Below are 20,799 nucleotides of genomic sequence, written 5' to 3' on the forward strand. Positions count from 1 at the left end.
GGCAGCCAGGCTACGCCTGTAGGTAGGGGACCCTGCACCCTGCCCCCCTCAACAGCACCAAGCCCGCTTCTGAAAATCAGACCCACCATTCCTAGGGATCTTTGGGGCCCTCAGGATCCTCCCGCCCCCTCTGCCCTCAGGAAGACCAGGCCAGCCCAAGCCCAGAGGCCCCACCCCTGCCCTCCAGGCCCCTCCTCTGCAGTGCCTTTTGGCTCTAATCAGGATGCTTCTCTTCCCCACAACCTTAGGAGGTGGAAGAATTCAGTTTTATCACCCAGCTCTCCGGCCTGACCGACCACCTCCCAGTGGCCATGCGGCTGATGGTGTCTACCGGGGAGGAGGAGGCATAGACCAGCCAAGTCATCACAGCAGCCCGGCCTCTGCTAGCCCTTTGAGCCTCCTTAGCCATGTCGCCTCCAGCAGCGGTGCCAGAGAGGAGGGCAGGGGCCTAGGGGAGCCAAGGTTATCCCTGGGTGAGCTGGAACCAATACTGCCCTGTACCTCTGGGCACTCACCACGGACAGAGGAGTCAGGTCAGCCCGGGGAGCCCCAGCTGCCCAACCAGTGCCATTCTTTCAAACCGTGATTTTCTACAAATCTACAGCACAACCTAGTTTGTAACCCGTGGGTTAGTATGAGAACCGGGTTTCTGTACTCTTTGTATCTCTTCTCAAGCTTCATCCAGGGTTCATTATTTTTGTCTGCTGCCATGTTGTCTCGCACGCCTGCACCCTCGCATGCACGCTGCCCGCATGCCACGTGCCACGCCGTAGCCACACAGACCCCCTCACTCGGGCCTCACCCAAGGCCAAACTCCAAACACAATCAGAACCAGCCAAAGAAGCATTCCTGGGCACAGGGCCGCTAGCTTGCCGCCTCCACCAGGATGGCTCACGAGCAGGGACCGGAGGACTGTGTCCAGTCACCATGAGCCCGGGCTCTTCCATTAAAGGGCGATTACATTTTAAGAACAGAAACAACCCTTCACGTTAGAGGATCTGCACGCGGCGAGGGACAACGCTGCTGTTCTTGAGACAGGCTCCCTTCCGGGCGCACCAGGGCCCCAGAGACTCCTAAGTGGGTAGTGGAGCCACAGACAGGAAGCTGAGAGAGCACCACTTTTCTATAGGAAGAAGGGAACTCACAACATATGGGAGAAGGGGTACTGCTGGTTTTGAAAAGGATAGATTTGTAGCTTTTCTTCTGTCAAAACCAACACCTCCTCTTTTTGCCTGATCCTGTCTCCCCTTCAGACACCTCTCTGGTTCTGGACCAATCTTTCCCTGAGGACTGTCCCCATTCACATGCTCGCTGAGCTCAGGAACTGTCTGCCTGCCACTGAGTGGAGCTGCAGCTCAGCAGGAGGCCCAAGCGTAGAGAGCGGCCTATCCCCTCACCCTCACCAGTATGCACACAGGCTGGAGGTGGCAAGGCCAAGGGCCACTGCTTACACAGGGCAGGGAGTGATACTGGTTAGCATCCAGGCGCACAGACACCCACTCTGCCACTATGTGACCAGGGCCAGCCCCTGGCACCCAGGCACGGTGTAGCAGAGCCTGCAGGTGAGACCTATAGCTCACCACCCCACAGCAGGACTGCCTCTGCCCACCTGCCTTTTAAAACACACCTAGGGATGCTCCCACAGTCACACAGGGAGGGTTGTGTCTGTTTCCAGGTGGGAGGCTCCCCCAACTTGGGGGACTGTTCTTGACAACCCCCACTGATCTCCCCTCTTCACAGTACCCTAACCTGTGCCCGTCTCGGAGCCAGCTTTGCCCAGTGAGACTGGGGAGCATACCAGGACCCCTCTGGTGCCGGTGAGCTGACACTGTGCCTTGTCACCAACTGAGCTGCAAGGGAGACCAAGCTGGGACCAGGCAAGCAGCTAGCCAGAGGCCAGGCCCTGTGCTGGGAGAGGACACTCCTGAGAGTCACATCCACAGTGGCACTAGTTTGTCTGAACCCACCTGGCTGGGGCAGTCAGTGGCAGAGCTGAGGGCTTAGCTGCCAGGAGCGCTTCCCTGGCCAGGCCCCAACCCCGCCCCTCAGGCCCAGATCCAGAAGGGGCAGTCACCACTGAGGGCAGTCCCACCTGGGCTCTCTGCTGTGCCCCTCCTCCAAGGGCCTGGCCTTCAGGGCCTTAGCTAGGCTTCGTGGAGTCAGAGGGCCCTCCACTTGCAAGAACAGCCAGAATCTCTGCTCCAACAGGCAGGGCCCAACTGAGCAGGCGCAATGCCTAGATAGCCAGGCCTGAGCCAAGGACCCCAAGCTGCAAGTCGGCTGTGTGCCCAGGAGAGCAGTGGAGACAGGGGCCAGGGCCTGAAGCAGAGAAACTCCACACAGCTTTCAGCCCTCCAAGGGGCTGCCCCACTCCCAGGGAAGCTGGGTGGGAGCCACGGCGCAGGGGCGCGTGTTTCTCTCCCTACTCACAGGGCGGCCTTAGGCGTCATACCTCCCTGTGCCTCAGTCACTTCCTTTCCTAACAAGGTAGCCTCTGCCCAGCCTGGCCCTGGAGCATCACCTCCGAGCTCCCCCTGCACCTCCCTCGGGCACAGCCTCAGCACTGAGGCTGCTATCGCCCAACCACGTTTCAGGCCTGTGGACTCCCGGGGCTGTGCACAAGCCAGACTTTTCCATTTTAATTTTTAAAAAAGGAAGAAAAGAAACTGCCAGGATCTCAGATTCTGGGGTGTTTGGCCTGAGAGGGGCGAACACAGGGGTCACCCAAATCCCCAACCAAGGTCCCATACCTGCCCTGCACCCGGCCTCCTTCAGAGAAGCCAGGAGGCCGGGTCAGCTTCAGAAGGAAATGGTCATTTTCATTTGTCCAAACCACCTTGAGTTTTAAGTATGAATATTAATCTTGATGCTTTTTAACTATTGTATTAACTTGCTGAGATTTAGAAATACTGTTTTAAAAAAGAAAAAAAAAACTTTTTTAATTTCTGTATTTTTTTCTGTATTATATATCCTCATGGGACATTAGGGGTTTTATATGGTAAGCACACCTAAGGTTTTGGTAAAAACATTATCAAATATATATCAAGACGATTCTTCCCTAGAAGAAAAACTATCTTTCACCTGATAAAATATTTTGAAAAGAGAGATTTTTCTCCTTTACTGGTGCTGAAAGGAAGGATGGATCATGAGGAGAAAATAAAACTGTGAGGCTCAAGGCTGGTGTTCTCCACTTATTTGAGCTACAAGATGGGGCCAGGCCCTGCTCCAACTCCAAGCCCAGGGCTGGGCAGCCAGGCGGGGCTTTGGGGGAGCAAGGCTGGGGCCTTCTCGGGACTCGCGGGCCTCCCTGGCGAGGCCAGGGCTGGGGTGGCTGCACTGTACCCATCTGCCCCAGACTTGAGGTGGTGGGAAGTCCTTCTGCTGGAAGGGGGCACATGGGGAAAGGCTGTACCTCCTGGCTTCCTCTCCTGATGGCTGGTTTCCTGGGTCTGTATCTCAGTGGGACGGCCTCCTCCCTGCCCTCTGAACAGCATCCTGGTGTCTGGTTGTCCGGTCTTGGTCATCTGCTGGTGCTGCAGAGGCCAGGTGCTTATAAATGTGGCTCGGTTACATTACCCAGTGAGTGAAAGGGCAAGAACCCCATCCTCGGCCTGGACTTCCTCGGGTTTTTAAGGCCCAGGGCCCAGCCATAAGTTGGCAGGCATCTCCACCCCTTAAAGCCCCTCCTAGCTGGGGCCAGGCAGAAGTTCCCAGAGCACAAGCCGGGCCAGCGACCACCATGGCTTGGCACCATGCGACCCAGAGCAGTGGTTGTGAAGCTTTAAGGCTTTCTGAGCACTTCAGAACCACTGCAGGGTGGGCTCCCTGGCCTCTCCTAGGCTCCAAATTCAGCCAGCGCCCATGCTGCCCACCACATCTGGAGCAAGGAGCTGACAGTGCAAAAATGCAAAGGAAGACGTCTCCGCATCCAGAGGCCAAGCTGGGCCCTGAAAACAGAGGTGGCTTCATCTTCCTTCCCAGAAAGTCACACCATTCAGAGCCTGGAGCCTCTCAGTCCACTTTATTTCTCAACAAGTGAGGGTCAGTGCCCATCGTCCAGGGCGTCTGCAAGCGTGAAATCCATGGTGACATCTCCAGTGTGGGGCTGGAACTCCACAACATAGCTGACTGTCTGAGGGCTGCCCAGCAGCTCTCTAGGGTCCAGCGTGGTGCTGAAGAAGTACACGGCCTGCTTGCAGTGTGGGTTCCAGCAACAGTCCTCCTGCGGAAAGAGCAACAGAAGGCAGTGAAGGCTCCCGGAAGCCAAGCCCCCTCCTGGTCAGCCTCCCCACTAGGCAGCTCGAAGCAGGAAGCTGCTGCTCAGGGCCACGTATCCAGGGCCACTGAGGGGTTATCATCTGGCTGAACGTGTGCCAGGAATCCCCCGAGCACATTGGGTAACAGGGCCTCCCCTCAGCAGCGCCTGCTCAGGATCAACCAGCTCTGGGGTCGGTGCAAAAAGCACTACCTTGTCCTCTGCAGGCTTCAGGAGGCCGGTGCTGATCGTGCTACCTGGGGTCAGGTGGTATTCCATCCACAGGACGGCCCCGTGGCTCCTCCCGGGCCTGTAGAGTTGGGAGGGTGGAGGGGCATGTTGGGCCAAACAGAAACGGCACCACAAGAGACAGGCAGGCAGAGCATGGCTCCCTTCTGCTTTCCAGAAAACTCTGGTCTTCCCTTCTTCCATCCTACCCAGTCAGGAGGTTCCTAACACTCCACCTGACTGGAGGCCACTTGGTAAAATGCAGAGTGAGAAGAGCCACAACCCAAAGCCCCCACTGACTCCTCACAGCCTGGCAAGCACTCGAGAGTAACCGTGGGGCAGCACCAGCTCAGCCAGAGGACCAGCCTCCTCGGCCTGAAGCAGCAGGAAGGCTTGGTCCAGAAGGCTCAGAGCATAGCCCTGGCACCAAGGGCTGGAAGACCCCTCCCAGATATCTTGGATGGCAGACAGATGGGTATCTGCCCTGCCTCCCCCTTGTCAAAGGAGGGGCTCTGGGCTCAGGGCCTCCACCCAGTCAGGAGGCATTCTTTCTCTGGGAAGCAGCAGCTCCTCCCCATGAAGGGAGTTGGAGCTGGATGCACTTGACCTTGCCTCGCCAATTCCTACCTGCTTTAATTCCCAGGAGCTCAAGAAAATGCCCAGTGGGTAACCATAGCAACCAAATTCACATTTCTCTGCAGCTCTGATCCAACATGCTGCTTAGCTCAAAGGGAGCCTCAGATGTGGGGGGAAGAGCGAAGCCCACTCTGGCACTGCCTCCCTACTTACACACACCCAGAGGCTGTGGGGACCCACTATACAGTCAGGGCCACTTCAGACCAGGAAGGGCAAAGCTGAGACAAGGCGGGCCATCCCACCCGTGTGAAAGTGGCCAAAGGAAGTGGCTAGCCACTTGGGCAGTAACAATTAGAAAGCAGGGTCCCCAGCCACTTCCTTCCTCCATGCCCCTGCCCCCTGCCTCCCCGCCAGGAGGAACGACTCACCTGCTAAGCTTAATTGAGCCCTCAGCACGGAGAGGCTGTGGGGGAACTGGTTGCTGAAAATCAAAGGTCAGGATCTGCTGGGGTTCAGAGAGGCTGCGGCATGGGTACTCCCACAGCGGGTGGGGCTCGGCTTCCTTGCTCTCCCTGAAGTCCAGGGCACACTGAGAAGAGAAGGGGATTCGGGGGTCTGCAGAGACAGAACTGGGAAGCCCAGGGGACAAGGCGCTCACGTCCCCATCTTCAGGGTCTATGCCAGCGGCCTGTCATCTCCATTGCCCAGGTCCCACAGGGTAACTGCCAGTCACATGGGGCAGTGGGTCCTTACAGAAAGACCCCAGATGCCTCGATCAGAGCAACTGACATCTGTTTTCTGCTGCCACTCACAAGCCATCTCCCCAGCAAGTCACTTCACCTCTCTAAGCCTCATTTCCCCCCTTTTTAAAATGAAATGACACTGCCCATCTCACGAGCTACTTTGTGGATCAAATGTCTACATTGGTGACATCTGGTGCTTGGAGACTTGCCCATTCGGTGATCCTCACTGAGCACTATAGCTGCCAGATCACCACCACACAAGGCTCCCACTCTAGAGGGAGACAACGCAGAGACCAGCAATCTCGGTGTCTGGGGAGCACTAACCTCCTGCAGAGGCGGGGCAGGGCTGGGCAAGAAAGCTGTCTGGGGTAACCTCTGGGCTGCCTCCTGAAGATCTCACAGGAGTTGGCAGCAAGGAGAATGGATAAAGCTAAGCAGGGAAAAGGCACAGAAAGCAGCCCAGGGTGGGCTGAGTGGCAGAGGTCAGTGACTGCAGGGCTGACTTAGCAGGGGAGGTGGGCAGGAAGCCTCACAGGGTTTTTCTGAAGGGAACAGACAGAGCCAGACTCAGAATCTACAGGTTTACTTGGGCTCCAGGTGGAGGATGGCCAAGCAGGAGAGGCAGGAGGCTGTATGGTCACAGGCAAGAGACGAAGAGACCCAGACCAGAAGAGCAGCAGCAGGGGAAGAAAACTGGATTTGAGGTTTGCTGATGACCTGATGGTTATGGAACCTGATGATCAACTGCAAGTGACGGTGAAGACGTGCCTGGGGGGATGCCCAGGCCCTAAGCCCAGCATTTGGGTATGACATGGTGGCAGGCCTAAGACAGGAACACTGGAGAAGCCAGGCCGGGGAGAGCACAATAGATTTTGGAAACATCAAGGTCAGACTGCCTGGGGACAGACATCTCAGTGGAGTGTCCGCCACTCTTAGTTATTTGGTTTGAGCTCAGGACAGATGCAGACATTGGCCAGCAACAGAGAGGGGACAGTAAGGGCAGGGGCCTGAGGGAGACCTAGAGCACATGACACCTTAGGGGACGGGAAGGATGGGAGAGTCCAAGAAGGAGCCTTAGGAGTGGCCAGAGGGAGCTAGTGTGGGGACTCAGCAAAAAGGGGATGTCTAGAAGCATGGAACAGTCAGTGGTCAGCTGTGGGGGGGCAGGTAAAATGCAAATGGAAAATATCCATTGGGTTTATTTACTTAAAAAAATGTTTACACAGGCAATCCCCAATCACTACAGAAAGGTAAGTAAAAGGAGAAAAAGTTAACTACTTCCTAATCATACAACTAATATTCTGGTATCCACTATTCCACCCCTTTTCCCTGTGCGTATGTGTGAATTTTCTTAATACATAAGATGGGGTCCTGTTCCTTGCCCTGCCCTACTCACATGGATGTATCATGACTCTACCTCAATCCTCATAGACCCAAACATCACTGGCACGCTCATGACATCCCTCGATTCTAGGGAATGCAGACCCTGGTATCTGACTCAATCCCCTGATGTACAAATAGCCCTGCAGGACCATCCTTCCACATCCCTCCCCATGCCTCTTCAGGAGTCACCAAAATGAAAATGGCTGCCTCAGAAAGTTACCAAACTGCCTTCTAGAAAGGCTATCCCAACACAGAAAAGCTGCTGACACTGGCAGGAGTAGTTCCAGTGGCGTGGTGACAGACATGGCCCAGCCTGAGATTCTGATTTTAGGCGTTACAGGTCAGGGCCAAGAATAGCCTAGTACAGACTTTGAGACACAATGGTTCTAAGACTCATGTTCATGGTGAACTAAGTAAAATAGACACACGGGCTCTTGCAGCCCCCAACACGCTGCTCACACAACTCTCCATGGAAGCCAGGTGTCCCTGTCATAGGCCTGTGGCCATGTGGAGTGGGTGCGTGGGACCCTGTTGGTGGGAGCTGTGGCCCTACCTACCTTGATCATGTCATCCATGATGTGCACATCAAAGCCTTCACAGTTGCCACAGGGGCTCCGGACCCGCCATAGGTCCTGTGAGGAAGACACAGGCTCCGTCAACACCCACCGGCCAGGGCACACTGATGTCCACACCCACCCGGGGCCACAGGGGAAGTGTGGCAACAAGATCAAGAAGGATCAGTGAAGTCAAGCTGCAGTGGTCCCAGCCCCAAACCTGAGGAACGTCTTGCTATTCCCACATGCCTAGAAGAGGCCCGCCAAGGTTGAAGGGACTCAGAAATACAAAAAATTCAGGACAGTTCTGTGAGTCTGCCAAGTCACACATGACCCCCAAGTCCTCTCCTACAAAAGGACAAAAGCTACGAAGCTGGGGTGTCTTACTCCCTGTCCAACCTAACACCATTTTCTTTAGGAAGAATCTATAAACCAGTTCTCAAGGCTCTGCACCTGTCAACAGAGTGAGGGCGATGGAGGGAGGGGACCAGAGCACTCGGGCCAGTAGACTTTGCATACTGTCTCCTGGATATATGCCTGGAAACAAGCGTGGCTCTCCACAGTCCCTCTTTGGCCATGAAAACCAAAACTAATGTTGAAATCTCATCAGGTAAATAAATAACAGAAGAAATGGTCAGAAAATTTAGATGGGGCCACTAACATACCAATGGACAAAGCCAGTCTTATGAAGGAAATATCAAATGAGGTTCACTCTACATTTCAGGTTAAAAGCATTTCAAAATCCATTTTTTTTTAAATTGAGGAATTGGGGGAGGGGAACAGACAAGTTGCTGTCCTTTTGTTCTTCAGTCTAGTTGTGGAGGACGTCGCTTCACTGGGCCATGTTGGTATTATCATTACGCTCTTCCCAGGTGAGGAAGATCGGTCACCGGCCACTGGACGGCCGCTCACGGCGGCTCTTGGCAGCTCACGCTGGCTGCCGGCCGCTCACGGTAGCTTATGGCAGCCCACTGCAGCTCCACTGTAGCCTGCGCCGTCGCCAGCGACTCACGGCAGCCCAGCTCCATGTTGAGCTGTTGTTCATCCTAGCTGTAGAGGGCACAGCGTCACTGGCCCTAATGTGGGATATGAACCGGGGCCCTGCTGCTCAGAGCTGGCGTCCCAAGCCAACTCTTAACCAATGCGCCACTCGGCCAGCCCTCAAAATCCTTTTAATAAAAAAAAAATGCCTTTCCCAAAAAGACTTTGTGACTGTGGTTCAACTTTGATGAGAAAATTAAAATGAAGCTTTTCAATTTTCTCTTGCATAAAGAAGCTGACTCTTCCATCTCAAAATGCTTTTAACAACTGGAGCCTTGGCTCTTAATGAGAGCAGAGCAAGTTGCACAGCATGTCTTCTGAAACTCTTAATTTATATGTTTTAATTATTCTGATAAGCTATATTGTAAAATGACAACACACAGCCAATTCCATTTCATGTGTCAAATTACTGCATTTTTAAAAAGATAAGCCTCTTCTATTCAACCCTGCAGTGTGCTAATACATACAACCAGAAGCCCAAATCACAAAGACCTGATTTGCTCCATCTGTACCCAAGGGCTCCACAGGAAAACAAGGTCTGCCCCCGCCCCTTCTGTGAAAACCTCTGGGTGACCTACCCTGAACTCCACAACCACAGCATGCAGCGAGGCAGCCTGGGGCATCACCACAGCGCCAGGCCCGAGGTGCTGGTCCACAGCAGTCCGCACATACCAGAAGTATAAGTTGTGCCACGGCAACAGGCTGGTGGTGAAGAATGGTTCACCCAGGAGTAGAGAGACCTGGCGATTAGAGCAAGAAGCAGGACCAAAGCATCAGAAGAATGTGTCTGAAGAGTAAAGGACAAATCACAAGTTTCACAGGTACATGGAAGTAAGAGGCCACTCAGTCACTCACTCACTGAGTCAGTCAACAAACAAGTATGCCAGGTCTGCACCTGCCTGAGGATACAAAGATGAAAAACAGACACGAGTCCTGCCCTCAGGAGTACAGAGTGAAAGAGGGAGCAGACGAGGCTGGGGGCTGTCCTTGCAGAGAGCAATAAACGTTGACAGATGCATGTGAAAGACCCTGGAGGTAAAAGCACCAGAAAGGCCCTGTAAATCCCCACTCAAAGCTTCTCATGACAATTTATTCTCATGCTCATCTAACTGTCTTCCTCACGAGGCTCTGAGCGCCACAGAAGTGGGGACGCTGACAGCACAGTATCCCCAGCACCCAGCAAAGCGCCTGGCCCAGAGCAGATGGTCAGTAAAGGGGTGCTGAGTAAATGAAAGATGCATGACTAGGAGTCCAAAAAGCAAAAGAGAGGGGATTCCAGACAAAGGGAGGCGCAGAGGCACGAGTGTGGGTGCGAGGGCAGGAGCTCGGCAGACAAGCACGCAGGGCAGGATGGTAAAGGGTGAGGCCAGAGAGGTAGAGAGGAGCCAGGTCACCCAAAGGCAACTGATGACAGCTTAAGGGGACTGGACTCTGCCCTGGAGGCAAGAGGGGTCACTAAAAGCTTTAATCAGAGATGAATGTGTTTTAAAAAGAGCCCTCTGATGACTGTGAAGTATGTGGGGACACCACCTGCAGGTGGAGCAGGGACAGGGGTGACTGATTGAGTAGTATAAGGAGCGGGGAGTGTGCAGAAGGGAGGAGACCACGACGTGACAGATGCTGAGCAGACAGCACCCAGGGCTCGACACGAGCAGATGGGCATTGGTAGGGGTCCAATCCAAGATGATGCCTGGGTTTGTGACTGAAGTGACAGAGATGCAGAAGGAAGACACTGAATATAGAAAAGAGTTGGTCTTGAGTACTCCCCAGCCCTCAACATCGGAAACCAGGCAAGAATGCCCACTCTCACCACCCCAGAGACCTGGAGTCTAGTCAGTGTACCATATCAATGGCTTACAGAATTTAAGTATCTTTTTAATCCTCATGTATGAGGGGAAAAAAGAGCAATTTGTACATGAATGTTCACAGCAGTATCATTTGTGGTAGCCAAAAAGTAGAAACAACGTAACTGTTTATCAACTGATAAACAGATAAATAAAACGTGGTATTCCCCATGCCGTACAATAGATTATTATTCAGCAGTAAAAAGAAATGAAGTATTGATTTATGCTACAACGTGGATGAACCTTGAAAGAAGCCAGTCACAAAGGAACCATATATTGCATGATTCCATTTATATGAAATGTCCAGAATTGGCAAATCCATAAAGACAAAAAGTAGACTAGTGGTTGCCTAGGGCTGGAAAGATTGGCGGCAAATGGGGAGTGACTGCTAATGGGTATGGGGTTTCTTTTTGGGTAATGAAAATGTTCTAAAATTTATTGGCGTGAAGGTTGTACAACCTTATGAATACAATATATTACTGAATTGCACATTTTGAATGGGTGAATTGCATGGCATGTAAATTGTATCTCAAAAAAAGCTGTTCTTAAAAAAAAGGCATTGGGAGGGTGGGGGGAATGGGCAAAAGATTTGAATACTATTTCACCAAACAAGACACAGAATAGCTGATGAGCACATGAAAAGGTGTTCAACATCATTAGTCATTAGATAAATACAAATCAAAACTAGGAGACATTATTACTACACACCCGCTAATGGCTATAATAAAAATGACAGACAATAACAAGTATCGGTAAAGACACAGAAATGTCTGTGGGGATGTAAAATAGTACAACCACTTTGGATAAGTTTAGCAGTTTCTTAAAAAGTTAAACAAAAATACCACACAACCCAGCAATTCCAAGCCTAAGCAGATACCTAAGAGACTGAAAACATATATCCTCACAGAGACTTGGATACCAATGTTTGTAGCATCATTATTCATAACAGCCTCAAACTGGAAACAATCCAAATATTCACCAATAGATGACTGGAAACACAAATTACAGCATAGTCATACAATGAAATACCAATCAGCATTAAAAAGAAACAAAATACTAACACATTCTACAACATGGATGAACCTCAAAGACATGCTCACTGAAAGAAGCCCAACACGGAAGACCTTATACTGTAATATTCCACTATATGAAATGCCAGAAAAGGCAAATTTATAGACAGAAACTAGATCTGTGGTTGCCTGGAAATAGGGGCCACATGATGGAAATGTTGTAAAACTAGATTGTATGACAGTTGTACAACTCTATAAATTTATTTTAAAAACCATTGAATTATATGCTTAAAATGGGTTAATTTTATGGAATGTCGATTATATCTCAATAAAACTTAAAAACAGTTGACAAGATGCCAGATACTAGTTTGAAGGACCTATGGGATATGTGAGTAAAGATATCCGGTTGGCAGCTGGACATACAAGATTTGCAGACCCAGCTTTGTTGGTCATGGATTCCCATATGAGAAGGGATGTGATCATCCCCATATGGGAGGGGAGAGGAGACACAAAGGGAGAGGAAAGGATGGACAAGGAGGGAGCTCCAAGAAACATCCCCAGGGAAGGATCAAGTTAAGGAAGAGAAACCCATGAAGGACTGAGGAGGCGCAGCCAGAAAAATAAGAGGAAACCTAGAAAAAGCAATCTCTTAGGAACCTAAAAAGAACTGTGTTAAGGAGAGAGAGGGCCCCTGGGCCGTAAGGGTCCAGGGGGCTGCTGAGATGAAGCGTGCAGGGAAACTGTGGTTAGTAACTAAGAGGTTACTAAGAGGTGGGAGCAGTTTCCAAGGCACACACTGGGTACTGAAGATCAACTGGGGCGGGAGGAAGTGACCGGGAGGGTGAAGCGAAGACTGGAGTGCTGTGAAGGGGAGAGGGGAAACATATGCTACTGATCACAGAAGAGCGGGTTTAGAGATTTGCCCGAGTTCAGAATCATGCAAGTATCTGCTCATCAGGCATCTCTGCAAACCCTCACTTGAGGCGAGTTCTTAGCTGGTGAGTTCCTAATGGGACCTGCAGTGACACCCAGAGAAAAGAAGGGGAGCTTGGCCATCTCCGTGCTGTACTGCACAGTGCAAATATAGAGCTCATGCTACTCACCTTTTTACCCTCCAAGTCTGCAGATGTTAATAATTCAGGCCGTTTCTCTATTACATTAATTTTATCTTCCAAGTGGTTAGCCTTGAAAATCTTAGAGAGACAATAATAAAAGTATTACTTTTGTCCAGAAAAAACATCTCAAAGTTGCTTTATCTGTCTGCAGCTTTCTGGCCAAACAGTTTTAGAGCACCACGTTTATCTGCTTCGTGGAAATTTTCCCCTCCAAGGGCATCTGATACACCAAGGGTGAGATCACTAGCAAAATGTTGTAACAGAAGCAGAAACTTCTCTTGTAGGCACATCGATAGGCTTGTAGTTCTAGGGGCGGAGAGTTATCCTTAGAGAGGAAACCCAAATTAAATCACTGGCTGGGAAGAGATGCCATCCCAGAACCTAACAGTCAAGCCAGCCTGTGAGCAATGACTCCTTCGGCCCAGAAAACAAATCATACATGCAGCTGTATCACTGCAAAGAATTTTTTTAGTTTCGTGTGAAGTGAAAAGAAAAGCCTACACTTCTTCAGCCAAAAAACAAAGTGGAGTCTTAACATCTGCTTCTCTTCAATGACAGCCCTAGAAGACCTCCAGGCCAGCTCCCATGGCGAGAGCTCTCACTAGCAGCTGCTACTTCTCCCAGTCCCCTTGGTGCTGACACTGCTTCAAAGTGCTAAGTCCCAGACTCCAGAAGGCAGGCCCCACAGGTCCTCTCATTATTTCAGTAACAACAATTATCACTTACTTTTTTCATCAGTCTATGAGAAGCTGCTGAACTCTCCATTGTAAATACCTAGAGAGAATAAATACCATCCTGTTAGTTGTAGAACGTTCACTTAAGAGAGAAAGAAATTAAAGGGTAAAATGCGACAAGATCATTCCAAGGCAGAGGGCACCACCTAACCACCTCCACCTGTGCTTACTACCCACCGGGACAGCGCCCACAGTCTGCACTGACCCCGGCAAGGTGGCCGGCGCAAACACCAGAGCTGCAGCTACAGGGCAATGCTATAGCCTGACTCCAGCCTGCACACGCAGGCAATCCACCCCTAAGTCTCTAAACCAAGCACACCACATACATGGCAGCTGCATTTGCAAAGAGTTTCAGTGACAGAACTGTGTACCCAGACCACATGACACCCTAACTCAAGAGCTGCCCTCAGGATGCTGGCGGGAGGGAACGTGTCCAGTACCTGCTCTGCCCCGAGGTGATGGGCCAGCATGCAGAGCAGACTGCCGTCACTCACACATAGGCAGACACTGTCTGGCTTCAGCACCTGCCAGAAAAAATCAACTTCAGCACAAGTTTTCTTACAGTGTATCAAGAAATTCTTCTTGGCAAACGGACAGAATTGCTTCCCTTCTTCTGACCCCTAACTCGCTCCGTGATCATTCAGTCTGATCTCCTCGATCCATCCCCCGGGGCCAGTCATGCTTGTCCTCAGCCCAAGCGGTAGCCAGCCGCATCCTCCAACACGCCCACCTCACTCACCTCTGTCCACTCAGACCCCATAGTCAGGAAAGACTCTTCTCAAGCTGTCCTAGAAGGCCCACCTAACAGCCTGTCCCACTTGCCATTGGCCACCTCCTAGTCCATGCAGACAGCTGTGGGCCTGCTGAGTGACTCACCAAATGCAAGGATGTCTTTACAGGGCACAGATCCCTCTGAGAGAAACTTAGGACGGTTGGGATCTTCCCTCTCCCAAAATGCATGACGTGCACATGTATTTCTGCATACAACTCCAAGTGGTTCAAGAGACACCCCCCCGCCCTCCAAACACTGAGTGTGGTTCCCAGGCTGAGAGACCCCAGTTATAGGCAGCAGGGAGCAAAGATTTTCAGGCAGGAAAGTTACATGACCAGATTTACATTCCAGAAAATTTTAGAAAGGAGGCAGATGAAAGAATGGAGTGGCTGGATCCACTGGGATTACCCACAGGAATTGCTGGGGATCACAAAGGCAAAGTGTCCAGCAGGACAAAGGGAGGGGCCATGGGGAGGTTTCCAGCTGGAGGATCTCACAGGCGAACAGAGAATGAGCGCCCACTAAGAAAATGCTGGCTGAACACTCACACAGGGAGTATAGAAAATAAAAGCAGCATATCAAAAGTGAGCAACGAGCTGGGGCTCACGGGACAGTCTCCTTCTTGCCTACAAGCATCCAGGGGGCTGGATACTTACCGTCCTCAGTGCCTGGACATACTGATCAGTTCTGTCCTGATCATTGATTTCTCCAAACCGAGGCCGGTTCCAGAGCAGGTGAGCCTGGCAGTCACACACAGGGCGCACTGGGTCAACTCTCCCATTCTTTTCAGGGCTGGGCCAGGGAATGAACAGACAAACAGGATGATGAGTGTGACCTGCTAGATACTGGCAAGCATAAAAACATGGCACAGGGACCTGCCCCAGTGAAACCTAGATGGGCTCCAAGGGACACACCCATAGTCCTATACAGAGTATGAGTCTAGGCATTGGCTCTTCGCTGGGCGTGAGAGGTTGGAGGGCCCTCCAATTCAAGACTCTCATATATGTCTGTTCCAGACATGAGTTCCACAACTGGGGCAGCCTCTTCTGAGAACACACAAGAGGTGATGGCACATCCAGTCACAAACTTTTGCTCTTATTTTATTCTGTTCAAATACAAATGTGCCCACTTGTGCCTCTATAATTCCCCATTATAGACACATAAATGTCTATAAGTGAGGAATTTATAAATTTACAAATGATATATAAATGGGGAATTCACATAAATGCAGTGTCACAGGCCCAGTGCCTACCTGGTCCTCTGAAGGCTATACCACACACAGTAGTCATCATGATGCGCTACCAGGCAGATGGCTGACCCCTGGATGACGGGCTCCTCTTGTGGCAGGAAGTACACACACTGCATCCAGTGGTCCCGCCACTGAAATGGGAAACAGAGGATCGGCAGTCATCTCGCTACAACAGGAACAACGCTTCTAATCCAGGAGCTAAAAACCCAAGTCAAAAATCAGTTTGCAGAGCCGGCCGAGTGGCGCGTTGGTTAGGAGTTGGCTTGGGATGCCAGCTCTGAGCAGCAGGGTCCCGGTTCAGATCCCACACATTAGGACCAGTGACGCTGCCCTCTACAGCTAAGATGGTGAACAACAGCTCGACCTGGAGCTGGGCTGCTGAAGGTCACAGGCAATGGTGTAGTCTGCAGTGGGGCTGGCCGGCAGCTGGCGTGAGCTTTCGTGAGCCAATGTCCAATGGCCGGCGAGCGACTGCCTCACCTGGGAAGAGTACAATGATGGCACCAACATGGGCCAGTGAAGCGACATTCTCCACAACTAGACTGAAGAACAAAAGGATAGCAACTTGTCTGTTCCCCTTCCCCGATTCCCCAACACTGTTCCCCTCCCCCAATTCCCCAATTAACTCTTAAAAAAAAAAAATCAGTTTGCAGGGAGACCATGGTGAGGACTACAGATGGCCAAAGAGATAAAGAAGAAAATTGTCAAGTCAGAGAGGCTAATAGCCTGAAAGGTTGCTGAAACACTGCTGGCTTTAGGAGGATCCAATGCAGCCTAGGATAGCAGTCTTCAAGAGGGACTCAGGGGAGAGGACTCCAGCTCTTATAGAGGGTGGGGGACGGAAGGACAGAGACAGAGAGGAAGGGAGAGAGAGAAAGCAAATGTGAAATGTTAAAAACTGGTATTTATATAAGTAAAGGGCATATCAGTGTTCATGTTCACTTACTCTGTGGGCTTAACATTTTTCAAAACAAAGTTAGGGAGATAGTACAGAAAGTTTTTTGTTTTTAATTCTTTTGAATTAAATAATTTTTAAAGAACTGGAAGACTGCAAATTGTGAAACATGGTTTACAATGTCAACCTTCAATAAGCTGTGTTGATCTTTTCTGATACTATAAACCCCACATACAGTATTCTATCCTAAAAAAAAACCAAACCAAAAAAAAGAAAAGCCATATTCACATAAAAATGCATATTACACAATTGTTTATAATAGCAAAAACTGGGACCAACCCAAGTGTCCAGCAGTTCAGAAATGGGTATGTAGTTCCTTATACAGACATTTAAAATGCTGACTATGAAGACTATGGTGCAGCAGGAAACAAGCCAGAAATTAGCACTGACAAAAACTCATGCATGAGGAAAGGGCGTTCTTTTGGGTGGTAGGACCATGAGTGACTTGATTCATTTTTGTTTTATATAATGAGGTTTATTACTTTTATAATTCTTAAGACTCTTTTTAAAACAGAAAGAATTGTCCTAAAACGTGGATGCCTGGCTCAACTCTGATGAGATGGCCGCCTGCTCACTCTCATTGTCAGGAACTAAGGAAAACTTGGCTCCAGTGAGACTCCAAGAGTGCCACTCAGCACAGAAGCAAAAGCAGCCGATGCCAGTTCACTTCTCAGGACTGTATCCTATCCTCCCCAGGCTTGAATTTAACTAAAAGGCAGGTGAATGACATTCCCTGGATCTAAGATGTCTATTTGAACAAAGAAGCTAGGAAATGAAAATCTAACCAGATACATTCTGAAAAAACTAAACAGTAACAAGGAAGAAAAATAGGTCTCTAAAACCTGTTGTTCATTCTCTACTATGCAAACTGATTCTAAGACAAGAGAAGCCTTTCCCATGACCCCTTGGTGCTCCCATGGGGCTTCCCACTCGTCATGTCCTTCCCACATACCAGTGACCCAGGTCCTAATGCTAAAGAGCTGCTAACAGAACCCACTGTCTGAGGTGAGATGGGCTGAGTAGATTTCAGATCAAGAGTAGTTTAGTTAAGTCATGAGGGAGATTCATTAGCAGCATTTCAAATCCCTGCCAGTCCAAAAGTCACTGCTGGTAGGTAGAGGAAGGAAGGACACAAGCCCTATAGTCAGGAGATCTGGGGAAGAGCACCCACCACTGCCTAGACATAAGGCCCTGCTCCAAGCACTGGGCCAGGCCGAGTCTCAGTTTGGGCATTATGTGGTTACCCAACATGTCTAACATGAGGATCCAAGGAGAAAATACACAGAGTGGCACTATGAAGCCAGGCAAATGAAAAGTATTAACATTTTTATGATACTCTTCTGCTGATTTCGCAACCACCACACTCCTGGAGAAGAATAGAGCAGCCCAGTGTCAAGCTGAACTCTGCAGAAGAACTCTGACACCACCACCCACCCACCCACATACCTTCAGTCTGCAGAGGACCAAGGCTGCACCGAGGGACGTTCACACCCATGGCTTAAAAGCACACCCTCCCTCCTGGGCCAGGGGACTGGAAAGTAAAGTGGAGATGGGGGAGCTCACAGTGCCAGGGGAGCTGACCACTATCCCGAAGCAGCCATGATCCTGTGGCCTAACCAGTGACTCAGGGAGTAGGGGAGCTGCTAGGGACTTCCGAAACTCACCTGTGTACACCTAGAACCAATCAAAACAAAGCCAGTGCCCAGCAAGTGGTAACAGGATGACAGGACACAGGGGAAGATGCCCAAGACCTCCCAGGTAGAGAGGGAAGGTTTGACTCCTCAACCCTGAAGCACCTTCCCCATTTTCTTCCCTGAGTGTATGTGTAGAGGGGTTAACACATTCACATAAAAGAAAATTCAAAAGATGTAAGAGTCATGGAGTGAAAAAAAAGGTTCCTTTCCACCTCTAACCTCCAGCCCCTGCCCCCGGCAGAAGCAACTGTTTTTACCTATTTCTGTGAATTCTTCCAAAGATACCCTTACACACACCCCGCACACACATATACACTTATCCACATGTAATGATTTAATAACACCAACGTTGGCGTACCACACACTGTCTGCACCTCTATTTTTGTTTCATTTAATGATACATCCTGGAGATTATTCCACATCAGAGCACAGAGAGCTGACTCATTCACTGATGGTAGGATAATGGATTTAGCCAGTCACCTACTGGTGCCCTCTAGAGTGTTCTAGTCTTTTCTATTAAATCAAGGCTATAATGAACATACTAGCACACGTCATTCTACACGTATGCAAATCTATCCAGAGCCTAAATGTCTAAAAGTGGCATCACTTCCCATCATGACACATTAGCCTTGCTGAGCACCACAGATGCTCTGCGGATCACCTCCGGCTCTTCCCCACAGCTCCTCCAACAACGCATTACCTAACTTTCTGAACTTTATTCACTAATATGTGAAACATGGTATCTCACTAGTTTAAATCTGCATTGCTCTTATGAGTGAAGCTGAACAACTTTTCATATATTAAGGAGTACTTTGTATTTATTTCCTTTTCATAGTTCTCATGTTCTCTGCCCACTTTCAATTGAGCTGGGAAAGGTAGATTTTTGACATCACAGAAAATGAGGCTGTAGAGAGACTGTAGTTCTCTATTCCAAGCTGATCTGAGGCCCCCTGGGATGACTCTGAGAGGACAGGGGTGTGGAATCTAATGATGGCTATGCCAGGACATAGGAGAGCCAGCCTACCAAAACTTCCCTATGGTTCACTGTGTCCACTGGTACTGACCTGGAACTTGGCCTGAGAGGTATCTTATATCTTATTATAGCTAGCCTGGCTTGTTTTTTTAATTATTATCATTAATTTCAGGTGTTGTTTTGTTTGTTTTTTTAAACTCTTCTTTGACGTTGATCCTAACATAATCCCCTCTGGCTGTAAATTCTTGTGAATCTAAGGTTCAACATGCTACTTTCAAACAACAAAAAGCAGATGACAAGTTTCTTGATTTACATGAAAATGCGCTCAGCTCCTGCCTCTTACCTGGAGCTCCTGTGGGTCTGAGTGTGCCCAGAAGGGGGCCATGGTGCACTTGATCTTCCCCTCAGGGTCCATTTCAATGTCCCACCAGGAGAGAACCACCTGAGCTTGACCAGATGCCAGAGGTTCAAACTGCCTGACATGGCAGGCTGCTGAGCTGCTGACTTGCTTACTGAAGTCCACACTGTGGAAGAAGATTCAGGAACTTAAGTATATTTTAAGTTCACACACTCCATTTTTATGGTGACCTCACCAGCAATGAGACTTGTTTGCAATGAACTCCTGCCTTCAGTGGCAGGTGACATCAGCTGGCTTCCTTTCCACTCAGAAAGAATTTTCGAAGACCCCAATTCCACCAAATGCCTCAAAGCACTGTCACCCAGCTTGCTGCTTGGTACCTGAACATAGGCAGCACGCTGCTGAGGGCAGTGAAGTCAGTGGGTGACACCTGGTTCAGCTGAATGTCATAGACAGAGGGTGCGCCAGGACACCTTTCTAGTTCCGAGGGGGGGACGATGACCTGCTCTCCAAGTCTGGTCTGAACATGAATGGGAAAAAGCTTGTTCCATGACCACATCATTCTGGACTCCACAAGCTGAGCGTAGACAGTTGCTCTGTGAGGCACCGCTTCACAATTTTCCTAAGTTTATATTAAAAATAAATAAATAAACCAGGCACATGGACTCACAGTAATTCCAACTGATCAAATGAGGTTTATTCTTTAATATTAGGACAGCTTAGGAACATCTAACACCTTACCACTATTAGCATAGTCAACTGTTTTTGGCCCACGGCCCTTGGGAAAGAAAAGAAAAAAGAAACTTGATTTGAAAAAGAAATACATACAATGTCTAAAATGATTTATGTCAGAAAAGTTCCTAGCTACCTGACACTCTTAAATACTGTAAAAATAAACCTTCCATGACATCATGCTGATTAACACCCACATTGATTTTGAAGAAGGCGTCTAAGTCTCCTGCTGAGCATTAATTCTGGCACTGGGCTCAGAGCTTCCCTTCAGTGCAGCTCTTGCCCAGACACCAGAGCCTACTTACTGCATGGCCCAACGGACAAGTGTCCACCCTCCACTGACCTGACCTCCTGGCCTCACCGGCACTGCCAACCACTCTGCTCCCTTGGCGTTGGCGGTAGTCCCTTGCCCAGTTTTCCTACCTCATTCATTCTTCGACACCCTCTACACACCAGGCACTGGGGGCCCAGCTGTGAAGAGGACACAAAGCTGCTACCACACAGAAATGACAAGCACAGGATTTCTCTACCTCAGCACTAGTGATCTCTTGGGCCAGAGGATCTTTGTTGCAGGGGCTGTTCT

The 20,799-nt window shown here is 49.9% G+C and overlaps 2 protein-coding genes across 7 annotated transcripts in view; one reads left to right on the forward strand and one right to left on the reverse strand.

Annotated features, from left to right (window-relative positions):
- SMPD3 (sphingomyelin phosphodiesterase 3) overlaps positions 1 to 2,772 on the forward strand; it is an 84,194-nt gene extending 81,422 nt beyond the window's left edge. For all 4 annotated transcript variants that reach the window (XM_019655009.1, XM_019655016.1, XM_019655025.1 and 1 more), the window contains exon 9: positions 249 to 2,772. In XM_019655009.1, the coding sequence (XP_019510554.1) occupies positions 249 to 350 (102 nt within the window). In that variant the 3' untranslated portion in view covers positions 351 to 2,772. The remainder of the gene's footprint in view (positions 1 to 248) is intronic.
- Positions 2,773 to 4,004: 1,232 nt separating this feature from the next.
- The window catches only part of PRMT7 (protein arginine methyltransferase 7), a 49,597-nt gene continuing 32,802 nt past the window's right edge, over positions 4,005 to 20,799 (reverse strand). For all 3 annotated transcript variants that reach the window (XM_019654987.1, XM_019654977.1, XM_019654995.1), the window contains 12 exons: positions 19,865 to 20,106; positions 19,470 to 19,650; positions 15,508 to 15,635; positions 14,912 to 15,047; positions 13,924 to 14,007; positions 13,476 to 13,523; positions 12,738 to 12,827; positions 9,359 to 9,520; positions 7,743 to 7,817; positions 5,488 to 5,648; positions 4,469 to 4,565; positions 4,005 to 4,222 (listed from right to left, as the gene is read on the reverse strand). In XM_019654987.1, the coding sequence (XP_019510532.1) occupies positions 4,043 to 4,222; positions 4,469 to 4,565; positions 5,488 to 5,648; positions 7,743 to 7,817; positions 9,359 to 9,520; positions 12,738 to 12,827; positions 13,476 to 13,523; positions 13,924 to 14,007; positions 14,912 to 15,047; positions 15,508 to 15,635; positions 19,470 to 19,650; positions 19,865 to 20,106 (1,584 nt within the window). In that variant the 3' untranslated portion in view covers positions 4,005 to 4,042. The remainder of the gene's footprint in view (positions 4,223 to 4,468; positions 4,566 to 5,487; positions 5,649 to 7,742; positions 7,818 to 9,358; positions 9,521 to 12,737; positions 12,828 to 13,475; positions 13,524 to 13,923; positions 14,008 to 14,911; positions 15,048 to 15,507; positions 15,636 to 19,469; positions 19,651 to 19,864; positions 20,107 to 20,799) is intronic.

The sequence above is a fragment of the Hipposideros armiger genome, unplaced genomic scaffold (assembly GCF_001890085.2).
Source record: "Hipposideros armiger isolate ML-2016 unplaced genomic scaffold, ASM189008v1 scaffold_9, whole genome shotgun sequence".
Taxonomy (NCBI): Eukaryota; Metazoa; Chordata; class Mammalia; order Chiroptera; family Hipposideridae; genus Hipposideros; species Hipposideros armiger.